This window comes from Elephas maximus, chromosome 3 (assembly GCF_024166365.1).
Source record: "Elephas maximus indicus isolate mEleMax1 chromosome 3, mEleMax1 primary haplotype, whole genome shotgun sequence".
NCBI classification, from domain to species: Eukaryota; Metazoa; Chordata; class Mammalia; order Proboscidea; family Elephantidae; genus Elephas; species Elephas maximus.
Window position 1 is genome coordinate 100,607,304 of NC_064821.1, and position 12,390 is coordinate 100,619,693.

Here is a 12,390-nt window from a genome sequence, read left to right on the forward strand (position 1 = left end):
GCCATTAGCATTTTAGTTCCATTGTATTCTTTCTACTCCATATTTAATAGGTGAAGGTGTCCAAGCAGAGGCTGGACAACCAAAATTATTAGTGATGTTTTAGAGTAGAAGTATATCTGGAATGAATGTTAGACAGTATATAACCTCTAAATTTCCTTTAAATTTTAATTGCTTACACTAAAAGGGAAACCCTGGTGGCATAGTAGTTAAGAGCTATAGCTGCTAACCAAAAGGTCAGCAGTTTGAATCTACCAGGTGCTCCTTGGAAACTCTATGGGGCAATTCTACTCTGTCCTATCGGGTTGCTGTGAGTTGGAATTGACTCAACGGCAGTGGGTTTGGTTTTTGGTTTTGGATACACTAAAAGTGCTGTAGTATTGGGGATTAAACAAATTCTGGAGTGAACTGTTTTTGGTTACCATTGAGCCAGCCCCCAACTCATTGGCTGATTTTTGGAAGTAGAACACCAGGCCTTTCTTCCTACTACATCTTAGTCTAGAAGCTCCAGTGAAACCTGTTCAGCATCATAGCAGCTGACAAATCTCCACTGACGGATGGTAGCTGCACATGAGGTGCATTAGTGGGGAACTGAACCCAGATCTCCCCCAATGGAAGGCGAGAATTCTACCACTGAACCATCAATGCCTCCAAAGTAAACTACTCATTTGAAAAAAAAATCATTCAGGAATTCTTTCCCTACTCCCAACCCTCAGTTATTATTTTTTTTTTTTTCCGTTCTGTGCAATAAGAAAAGAAACATTTTGTTATTTTTATTGTTTTTTTCCTAAAAGAGTATTTCTCATTTTAGGTGGTGAATGCATATCATCTTCGTGTAAGAAGAAAGAATCCGGTGACTGGCAACTATGTGAAAATGAGCTTACAGCTTTACCTGGTTGACAACAGAAGCTATCTTTTGGATTTTAAAAGCATCGATGGTAAGAAGCTATGCAGGCATGAGCTTCGAAAAGATAAACCTTGGCATCAGTTGATAAGATCTTAAAATCATTTCAAAGACATGGTAGGTCTTCTATCCTAGTTTTTAAATACCTAGATTTAACCAAAATATAAGTGAAATGAAAAGAACCGAAGACACAGGGAATATAATTTACCCCAAAGAAGTGCTTCTTTGGCATAAAAAAGTCATTTGAAGTGTTAACAGCGGAGAAAAAGTAAGGAACAATAGGGATGCAACTTGTATCTAAAATTAGCTGATGCCTTCAGGCTGTTTGTACCATTTCTGCATTCATATTCTCTTACTGTTAGCATCATTAATACCTAAACTTCTACCTCCTAAACATCCCTCATCTCGGTGGCCCAAAGTGACCTGGGATTTGGGTTGGACTTAGGTACTTAGAGTAATTTAGGAGCCACAGGAGTCAGGGAAAGTGGCCAGGCCCAGGTATTTAATGTGTACCAAGAGTCAAACCTGGGTCAAACAACTATGATGATGCAGTTCAGAGGCCCGAGCAGGATAAAAACAGAATGAACCAAGGGTCGGGTGCTGGATAGGCAAGAGTGGAAATGAATTTAGACTTAGGAAACTTGTTTTAAACAGAACATTTAAATTTTATTTTTGAACTGCCATCAGTTATAACAGTGTTTACATGTTCCCATACTACTTTCATTAAAATGACCTAGGGTTCTGATTAAAATGCAGATTTTGGGGAACAATCCCAGACCTACCAAAATATAATCTCTGGAGATGGTTTCTGGGAAATTTGGAGTCTTCATTTCTAACAAGATCCATCCCCACCCCCCTAGGCAATTCCAGTGTGTAGTGAAGTTTTGGAGCCACTTGCTAGTATGTTTGTGGCAGGTAGTGATTGTATAGTGGTTAGTACTTTTCGTTGGGGCTGCAGCAGCCTGTTTGAATCTGAGTCACAGCAGTATCTGGTGCTTGTTTCATGGAGCCCTGGTGGTGCAGTGGTTAAGAGCTATAGTGAGCTACGGCTGCTAACCAAAAGGTCAGCAGTTCAAATCCACCATCGGCTCCTTAGAAACCCTGTGGGTCAGTTCTGCTCTGTCCTGTAGGGTAGCTATGAGTCAGAATCAACTTGACAGCAATGGGTTTGATTTTTGGTTTGGTAAGATGGTAGCTTTTGTTTTTATCATAATTTTTTTCGTTGATACACAGCAAGAAAATAAGCAGCCAAGGATGTGCTTTCTTCTTCAAGGTTTGATTTCAAGGTTAATGACCAGTACTATGTTGAGAAAGATTTAGGGCCACATTTTGGCTGTGTGGAAATGTGATTGATGAGTGTTGTCAGCCATGATTGCAGGAGGGAAGAGGTATTGCCACTCCTGCTCCTCAAATACTGAAATGGTGACATTGATTATAAAGTGGCTCCAACTCAGATATATTTACTACTTCATATTCTGGATATAGCAGTTTCATAGAGGTGCTGGAGCTAATAAACCTTTCATAAAATTGTTTTTTGGTCCATTTCAGATGAAGTGATGGAACAGAGGTCTGGTTCCTCAACACCTCAGCGTTCCTGTTCTGCTGCTGGCTTACATAGACCAAGGTCAAGTTTTGATTCCACAACTGCAGAGAGCCATTCACTTTCTGGCTGTTTCACTGGTTCCCCAAGTGGGAGCACACTGTCTTCAGTTCCACCTCGCCTGGGCAGTCACACCATGGATTTTTTTGAAATGTGTGCCAGTCTGATCACTACTTTAGCCCGTTGACAACGTCTCTAGTCTCTGTCTTTCTGTTATTGCACTGTGAAAATCAGATATATTCTTGAAATTATTATCTTACTCACTACTGGATATCACATACTCTGCAATACTAATTGAGAGACACAAATATCTCTAGGGGACAGTCAATGCCATTGAAATAACTGAAAACAAAAAATTGTGACATTTTATTTACCTGTTGAAATCTGTAATTCTCGTTTGCCTATGATAACTTCACATAGGCAGCTTCTTTAAGACGTGAACAATAATGCAGATTATTGTTAATTTAAAATTGTGAATTCACTACAGTATGATTAACACACCTTCAATGATGACCCATCTCAATCTGAGGGTTTGGCAACACCCCCTTGCTTTGTTGTTTGATATAGGTAAATCCAGTTTATTTTCTAAAATTCAGCAGGCTTTAAGCTATGTTTATGCCCTAGTTCTCTTGCATAAGGTAAAAAAATAAAGCAACCATTAGTAAGATAGTATTTAAAGGTTGAAATCTTAAAAGACCTCGGAATTTCTGAAGCTGAGTTCTTCTAGCAGTTGTTGCAAATGCTGCCTAATGTTCAGTGGCAGGACTGTGGTCCTTTAAAAGGTAACCACAATTTCCAAGTTCCTTAGAAACAGCTGTAACAAACTCAGGGCTTTGAGATCTCCCTGAACAATGTATTGGAACATCTGGAGTTGCAACAAGTTTTGTCTTTTCTATAAAGTCACATGCCTTCAAAACCTACCTTTCTCAAATTCTTTTTGATTCTATTTAATTTTGCACTTCAACAAGAAGGATAAAATGTTTAAATGAAACAAAGCAAAAATAGCAATAGTCTCTTAAAAGAGAACTCTTATCTTTGTTCTCTTACTGAGTGTGCATGTTTATGTGTTTGTGGGGAGTGTTAGGGTTCTCTTGCATCCCACAGTGCTAATTCTTTATTTGAAGCTTAAGTTTGTTCTTGCAACTCCCCAGATGCCCAGCCTTCCTTCGTCACCATTGTTTTTGTTCATTGTCTGATCCTCGGGTGGTTAAGTGATTCAGCTTTTCAATCTTTTCTTGTTCCCCTTCCTTGTTCTCTGTCGTGGTGGTTGCTGATCGTTCAACTTGAAAACACTGTTCTCACCCTGAGGGCTTTCGTGTCCTTCCAAAGCTTGATAGGCTGTGACCTTCACTGTTGAACCTGATAGGGCAGGGAAGCCTTAGAACATTTAAAAAAAATTCTCTTGAATAATTATATGTGTGGTTTACATATATACATATATGTATTCACACATCAGTGCTTTTAAAGGAAAAGCAAACAGGTTTTTGTTTGATTTGCTTTGTACAGGTCATTTTTAAGGTTTAAAAAAACTATATACAGCAGAGTAGATAATAGCTAATTGATTATTTTTTGTTTTAGTAAAAATATTTAATTTTTAAATTATGTGTAATTTATGTAATTTGTATTTATTAATTTGTTTTGTTTAATATAGTTAACAATCACATTCACCAGAGTTACCTAGAGAAGATTAAGCACTTGAAAGCGAAAAGTGACATTGGCTTGACAGGTTTATCTTTGCCAAAAATAATGTATTTTCTACCAAGAAGCAAATGAGAATGTTAGACCAAATTTCTCCTGTGTTTATTTGTGGAAGACAAGTATTTTTATCCTTAAATAGTTTTTAAATGAAGAGTTTGCATTATGCCACATACATCATATTGTTTTGTAGAACTTTTAAAAAATGGTGTTAAATAACTTGTAAGTCCAGCTTGTTAATATCAAATTGGAAAGAATCCTTGTTTGTCAATTTGGGAAAGAGGATAGAGGTTGCGGTTTGAGATGTTTTAATTTTAACCTTTGAAAGATTGCCATCTAGTGGCATCCAGGGGTACTTTTGAGTGGTTTTCTTTTGGTTGGGGGGTTTGTTTTGTTTTGTTTTAAATAGGGGTAAGCAGTCCTGTCCCCATGAATCATGAGTTGGAATTGACTCAATGACAACCAAATATGACAATAACAACAAGAAGCAGTCCTGCTGGAGCCCCTTGGTGGCGCATACAGTTAAGCGATCCACTGCTAGCCAAAAGGTTGGTGGTTCAAACCCATCCAGAGGCGCCCTGGAAGGCAGACATGGTGATCTGCTTCCCAAAGGTCACACAGAACCTTGAAAACCCTATGGAGCAGCTCTGCTCTGCTCTGCACACATGGGGTCTCCATGAGTTGGAGTTGGCTCGATGGGGACTAACAACAACAGGCAGTCCTGCGGCGTTAGTCTGATGTGCATTACAGATATGGCATAATTTTGGTTTCTCCAAATGTATAAATGCCTCTCTTGGGAAAAATAGGGCCACTTCATAATATTTGCCTATGAATGGGATGACCTGAGAAGTAAGGAATTAATCTGATTTCTTATCCCAAGGACAACATCCACAATTTTGAAGGTGGAGAATAAGCAGGATGGAATCCAGTGGCATTTTAGCTTCATTAGTCTAATAAATCAGATATTAGAAACTTGATTATATCAAAATTACTTTTTATATGGATGAGTATTATATAAATCAGATCATCCACAGCCTAATAGTTACCTGTTGAATCTTAGGAAAACTAATGGTCTCAGTTTTGTTTCTTTGTATGTTAAAGTTTTTAAAGCACAGCCATTCTGTAAATCTAGATGGTACAGGAAATTGGTTTGTAGAGATTTCAGAAGGTTCAGTCCAGTACATTAGGAACTTTTCTTTGCTAATGGGTACCGAGAGGGAAAGAATCAGTTGCCAACTCAAAATCACTTCCTACGTTTCAGTCTTGTAAACTGGTTAATTGCAGATGTGGGCAGATAGATTTGGAACAGTTTATCCAGTGAAGGTTCTGGAAGAGAGCATCTATTATTAGGTTATAGACAAGACCTTGGCTGTGTCAGGGAAATGGGCTCCATTTGGTTCTAGAATAGCATTTCCCAAAGTGTGTTGTGCAAGATGCTCTGCAAAAAAAAAAAAAATCCGTTCAGTAAGCTTGGAAAATGCTACATGCCACACTCCTCCTCGAGGATGACAATGTATATGAACAGTAGGGGCTTTGAGAAGTCGTTCCATGAAAACAAAACTGTTTGACTTTGTTTAACCCTGCCCTTCCCAAATTGGTTTAACCATAAAAACTTCTTTTTTTTTTTTAAATTTAATATCCCATGGGAAAAGGCAAATTGGGAAAAAATATTTTTAGGAAAATCGTTGTCCCAGGTTGCCATAATTAGAGAAGTAAAGAATGAAATTAAGATAGCACTTCCTTTGTTTTCCTTTATCGGTTGTTGCAGAGAATCTGGTTCAAGGTCAATATCATTTCATTTTAACCTGAGGACATGTTCATCTTGAACATGTGTTAGACTACGTAGAATTTTATATGTTTGTAGCTTGTTTCATAACACCTTGATTTACTTAATCAGGTGGTGGTGGCATTGTTTGGGAAACTTTATTCTGTGTGTGTATTAATGGATGACTGAAAAACTTTAAACAAGATTACCTGTAAGAAGGAATAAGGAGCTAGTGATTCATGCTTATGGCTCTATGGGTAATGGATATACCATTGACTGACTTTCAGAATTTGTACAGTCAGTGAACATTTTCTAAATTTTTTTTATATGGGACACTATTTAGATCTAATTCCTATCATCCTTTAATGTAGCAACAGACTGCATCTCAAATTGAACATGCAAGGATGGAGATAAGCAAACTGTTGGCTGCTTTCTGTTTTGTTTTGGTCAACAAACCTTTTAATTGACACTTTTATAACCCTTCATATTTGCATTCCTTGATACTAGCCAGTTACAAAGAGAATCTAGAATCCTAAACTAACCAGAAATAATAGTGTGTCTAATGTCAGGGAGTTCGTAGAACAGACAGTTCTCCATTTTCTGCAGATAGATTTTCCATGACAGTTACATGATTCTGGGCTTGCTTTCTCTTATTTCCTAGCCAGTTTATACTCAAGGAATACAAATTTAGATGATATATAATTTAGGAAATAATCATAGACAACTATAACAGATTTTTTGACTATTTGGATTTATCTCTAGCCTCTGTTAATATAGAGAGTATACTGAGTTAATACAAGTACCACGTCTTCCATTTATAAACTGTAAAAACTCGGAACATGCCTACCGCAAACACTGCATCTTTGTCTATTCACTGGTTAATAATTTAAATGTTGTTAGTTGCTATGAAATCTTAATGTCTAAATGCTAGTCTACTTCATAGTTCTGTTTGTTTTTAAAGACCCAAACCTTTCAATCTGTCATTTCTTTAGCAGATAGTCACCCTGTGACTTTTTAAATAGGGAATGTAATTTAAATAGTTCTCAGAAATCTTTATTAAAAACTCTGGATGAGGGGTAAGTGTAATTTGTTGGCAAGTCACATCCAGTGTTGAATCTCATTGTTGTAACCCCTGAAATGGGAAGGATGGATTAAAAGACCTCTGTGATATCTTTAGGAGTCCCTGGGTGGCTCAAGTGGACCCTATATAGTGCAGTTCTACTCTGCATACATGGGGTCACCATGAGTCAGACTAGACTCCATGGCAACTAACAACAACATGGTACTTTTGAACTTTAAAGTTCTGTCTTTTCATATGATTTGTGTTAGTGTTTACTTTTTATATATTTTTAGTTAGAGTTTTTATACTACTGTGAATGCTCTGTTTGTTTGGTGAGGCATTTTAAAGGTAAATACTTGAATCTTTCTAAATGCAGCTGCCCTGTGGAATACAAATGGCAAAAAATCATTCAGCAAACCAAGCATGTTAAAATATGATGTCCACTTGGCAGATAATACATAAAGCAAAGCATTACTAATTTGGAGCAATGGACACATTTCATACATTTTTATAGTGATTTTTAGATCCAGAGCTCTTCCATATCTATGAAGTCATTTAAGACATTACAGTAACTTTGTGAGGTAGCCAGAAAAGGTATTTTCACATTTTCCAGATGAGGAAGTGGGATTAGAAAGCTCTTCATAAAGCTGTAATGCTATTTAGGTATTCAGCGGTGATCTCTTTAGCACACCACCCTTCTTGGGAAGAACGGTCTAAATTAATGAAACATCTGAGTAGTTGAGTAATAAAAATATTACAGATATATTACTTTCAAGTCTTAGAGGGATATAAAGTAGTCTTAACTAAATATAGCTTAGTTATTTGAACCACTTGATTGTACTAACTGGGTATAATTATCTGAAACATTAATGATTAGCACATTAATTTTTGTAAGTACTTCTAAGTTATTGAGGGTGCTTAAAAAAACTGAGGAAACTTTTTAGGATATGATTCTTCCTGTAATTTTATTTACATGATTGTTACAGCACAATCTTTTTAAAAAAGGAAACCTAGCCCCAGCCCCTATATAAATTACTATAGTTTTTTACTATGATCTAAATTAAGTTTATCTAAATTGATAATTGTTCATTTTGTATGCATATTATATAACACTTTTCGTAGAGTATATTCCTGTTCATGAACTACCTAATTATTATCAGCTTCATATCCCCTAAACCTTATAAAACGTTGCAATATAATTTGTTTGAAGAGCCTTAAAAATTATATAAAACCTTATTTAAACAAGTTGCTAGAATCCTTACTATAATTATGATGCATTTGATGCCCCTGAGCAGTAGCAGCCTGAAGAACAGGACCCACAGTCTAGACTGGATGGAGTTTTAATTAAACTTCTTCAGCTATAGCCTGATAAGAACCAGGCTGGGTCTAGAAGTTAGCAGACTGTGGACTTGTATTAATTTTGTGAGCCACTGTTAAGGTTTACTGCCAGCCTTGCATACAGTGCCAGTTTGCAGCCATGACTGTGTATGTGAGTTTTGGTAACTATGGTTTGTATCTACAGCAGTTTTGATTTTATGGAAGTAACTCATGATTATTTGGTCAAGCAGGGTAGTAAATTCCAATTACATTTAAAGTGCAATTAAGGAAGTCTTAGAGCTCTCTTTCCAGGAAAAAAAGTAAAGTTAGCATGAAAAATTTTTTGAACATACATAGAATTTTGACAGGGTTCACACAGTGTGATTTAAGAAAAAAACTTATTCTAGGTTTACTACTTTGTGTTGATTTAAAATTTTCAGGAGGAACAGGAACATTCTAGCCAAGGAGAATTGTATGGTTAATTTTTGCTGCTAATTTAAGCATGCATTTTTTTTACAGTTACAAGTTCCTTTGAAGTAAGCTTTATTACAAGGAAAGGCCGTTTTTGTAGATAACATTTAACTGAAATGTTTCTACTGTTCTAAAATTCAAAACAAAACAAAACCTTAAATTGTGCCTTCTCTCTTAAATTATAGGGACAGTAATAATTAGTCAAAAACTCTTTGAACTGTATTTTCTCTAGTTGTTTTCTAATTCCCCTCATTTTTCCTTAGATGTGCCCTCAACAAATGATCTAGTTGTTTGCTTTTGCCTGTTTGGCCAGACCTCACCTTATCACTCTCAGAAGTTATTCACAAAATCTATTTTTCTATTTCTTTTATGTTGCTTTACTTTTTAAGTCACCTTGATAAAAGTTTGGTTGCCTTCTTATGTTTTTAAAATGCATGCAATGAATAAGCAATTTTTATATGTCAACCCTTTAAAACATTTGTTAAAGGAAAAAAAAAGTGCAGAGCTAAGTACAATCTGATTCTCGATTTGGTTGCTGTGACAGCAGCAGGTCACATAACCTCATTTAGTTTTCTCATCTACAAAATGTGGATAATACTTAACCTACCTCACAGATGTGTGTGAGAAACTGTTTGGAGGGCCCTCTAAGTGCTGGGTTTATCATCCCCATATTTAATTTAAATCTATTCCCTTTTTAAAATATAGATGTCTTTGATATTGACAGGATGAGTATCTTGAATTTTAGGTGTGTCTTAGTGGTACTTTAATATAGTGGTAAAAATGTGTGAGACCACAGCTTCACAAATTATGGCATTCTTATTTTAAGTGACTGCTTTTGGATTTCTTAAAAATGTCAAATATCCAAATATCAAACTTGTCTTTTGCTGCACAAATATTCTTATTCAGAATTTCTTAAAGTGTTGGCTGAAGCTGCCTTAATGTACCAAAATACAGCTTTCTCTCAAGACTGTTCACAAACCTCTAAGGCTGTACAATGTTTTGAGTGTTTATTGTAAAGTCATTATAGAACTGTGAACTCTAAACCGTAATGGTGATATTGTTCGAGCAAGTATGGTTGTGTTTTCTATATGCTTAAATATCACACAGTGAATTTTGAGTGCAACAAATAAAACTGAAAGTTGACACCCATTAGGTTATGTCCATGGTAATCATAATATAAGATCTGATATTAATTAATCAAATTTTTTTTTCAAGAGCATCGTGCATTCATTCTTTCTTAGTTCATCTTTGGAAAAAAAAAATCCCATCCATTAGTTGGAGCACTTGATCACATACCTATTTTAAAAACTTATTTTAACTGTTGAAATCAGGGATGACTTTTTATAATTGGCTTCAAGGGGGGGTGGAAAAAAAGACCAGTTTTCCAGTGCTTTTGTGTTTTAATAACCATAAATCCAAATTTAAGTTTTGTTTATGTACTTTTTGTGAGTGTTAAATGATCAATGGGAAGGATCTTTCTTCCACTAACTGTGTAGGAAAGATGTTCTTGAATTACATAGCATTCTGTAGTTACAGGTTCTCCCAGTTACCATTTGCATTCTATGAAACGCATAGGTAATAGACACAAAAGAGAAAAGCAGCTTATCTGATTGTTTATAAGCTTTCCCCCCTACAAAAATCAAAGATTCTAATTAATGTGCACGCTCCTTTTGTTTTTAGTCATTAACTTAATATTCCTCAGGCCAACTTCTAGTTACAGAGGAAGCTACAGAAAAAGGATGGCCTATGACTCTTTGGAGATTTCACACCATCTTTGTCCATTTTTTCCTCTTTGTTGCACATTCTAGTTTCTAGCTTTAGCCATTGTATTGGTTTTCTATTGCTATCTTAACAAGTTACTATAAACTTAGCAACTTAACAGAAATGTATTATCTTACAGTTTTATAAGTCAGTCCAGTGAGCTTTGTTGGTTTCTCTGCTTCGAGTCTCACAAGACTGAAAACCAAAGTGTTGGCAGAGCAGGGGTCTGGGGAAGAATTCACTTCCACTCTTATTCAGATTGTTGGCAGAATTCAGTTCCATGCTGTTGTAGGATTGAGGTCTTGATTTCCCTACTGGTTGTTGGCTGGGATCATGTATAGCTTCTGTGGACCACTTGCATTCCCTGCCCATTGCTCCCTTCATCTGAAAGACTAGGAACAGTGGGTTCATGCTTTGGATCGTGCCTGCCTCTTCCATTTCCACCATATATCTCTCTGACTGGCTGGCTGACTTTCTGCCTTCCTCTTCCACTTTTAAAGGCCCACGTGATTAAACTGGGAACACCCATATCATTTAGGCTAATCTCCCTATTTTAAGGTTGTCTTAGGCTGAGTTCTCCAGAGAAAACCAGTGAAGCTGGTTTAGAGAGAGAGAGAGACAAATTTATCTGAAGGAAATGGCTGACACGGTTGTAGTGGCTGGCAAGTCCCAAGTCCATAGGTCAGGCATCAGGCTGGAGGCTTTTCCTGACTCATGTAGCTGCAGGGGCTGATGAACCCAAGACTGGCAGATCAGACAGCAAGCTGTTGGCTCACAGGCTGCAGAGGTTGATGAAGTCCAAGAATGGGAGGTGAGCTGCTAGCTCAAGCCCTAAGAACTGGAGGTGAGAAGATGTAGAACCAGATGCAGGAGTATCCATTTACATTACTGGAGGCAGGCCACACTCTCAAGGAAACTCCTTTTCAACTGATTGGCTGCTGATAGCAGATCTCATCATGGAGTTGGTTACGTCATTTACATAACTGCTGAATTACATCATCACATAACTGCCAAACTACATCATAACTGCCAAACCACTGAGAATCATAGCCAACTCAAGTTGACACACATTAACCATCACGAAGCTCAACAGGGATTAGCAACCTTAATTCTATATGTAAAGTTCCTTTTGTCATGTTGCATAACATATTCACAGGCATAACACCAGGGATGAAGATCATGGAAGCCAAAATCCTGCTTACTACAGCCGTAGAATAGGAATGACCTAGAATACCTCAGGCTAATAGAATTTTACAGTAAAGGCTGCTGAGAAAGAGAGCAAGCAAAGCAATGTGGATGTAATCCTCTGTACTTAAAATTCTCACCTTCCATATTCATGTATCTAAAAGCAACTTTTTGAAAATCATTATACTCTAGCCCTCATTGCAAAAAAGTGTATTATCAAAATCAGAATATTTAAGTAAAGATTTGAATGTGCTTTATCCAGACTTTTAAGGGAATGGATTTATTTTTGTTAGTGAAAATGTTTCCTTTATTTCCCAAATAGCAAAAGTAATGGATGCTTATTTTAGGAAACTTGAAAAGTACAGGAAGTTTAAAGCTGAGAAGAATCTCATCCATAACTTTGTTACCAAGAGGCAGTCACTTTATGGGATTTTGTCATTATATATTCTTTTTTCCTCCCACTTCCTGTTCTTCCCCATAGAATATACATTTTAAAAGTTCTGAGGACATGTAGGAGAGGGCCTGGTCAAGAGGATGCTGTCATCTTTGCAGTCCTGGTGTTTCATAGAGGTCTCAGAAGGAGAAAGGGAAACCTTTATTGGTGCATGTTAAAGTTATTGGAGGCCTGGCCCATA

The 12,390-nt window shown here is 36.7% G+C and overlaps 2 protein-coding genes across 3 annotated transcripts in view; one reads left to right on the top strand and one right to left on the bottom strand.

Moving 5' to 3' along the window:
• The window catches only part of PRKAA2 (protein kinase AMP-activated catalytic subunit alpha 2), a 128,588-nt gene extending 117,444 nt beyond the window's left edge, over window positions 1-11,144 (top strand). The window contains exons 8-9 of one of the 2 annotated variants that reach the window (XM_049879374.1): window positions 809-935; window positions 2,450-11,144. In XM_049879374.1, coding sequence (XP_049735331.1) covers window positions 809-935; window positions 2,450-2,688 — 366 coding nt within the window. In that variant the 3' untranslated portion in view covers window positions 2,689-11,144. Of the gene's footprint in view, window positions 1-808; window positions 936-2,449 lie in introns of those variants that run through there. The other variant, XR_007516658.1, reaches the window with a different exon arrangement.
• Window positions 2,166-12,390, bottom strand: part of FYB2 (FYN binding protein 2) — a 160,162-nt gene continuing 149,937 nt past the window's right edge. The window contains exon 21 of the mRNA XM_049879373.1: window positions 2,166-2,722. The gene's annotated coding sequence lies outside the window, so the exon portion shown is untranslated. The remainder of the gene's footprint in view (window positions 2,723-12,390) is intronic.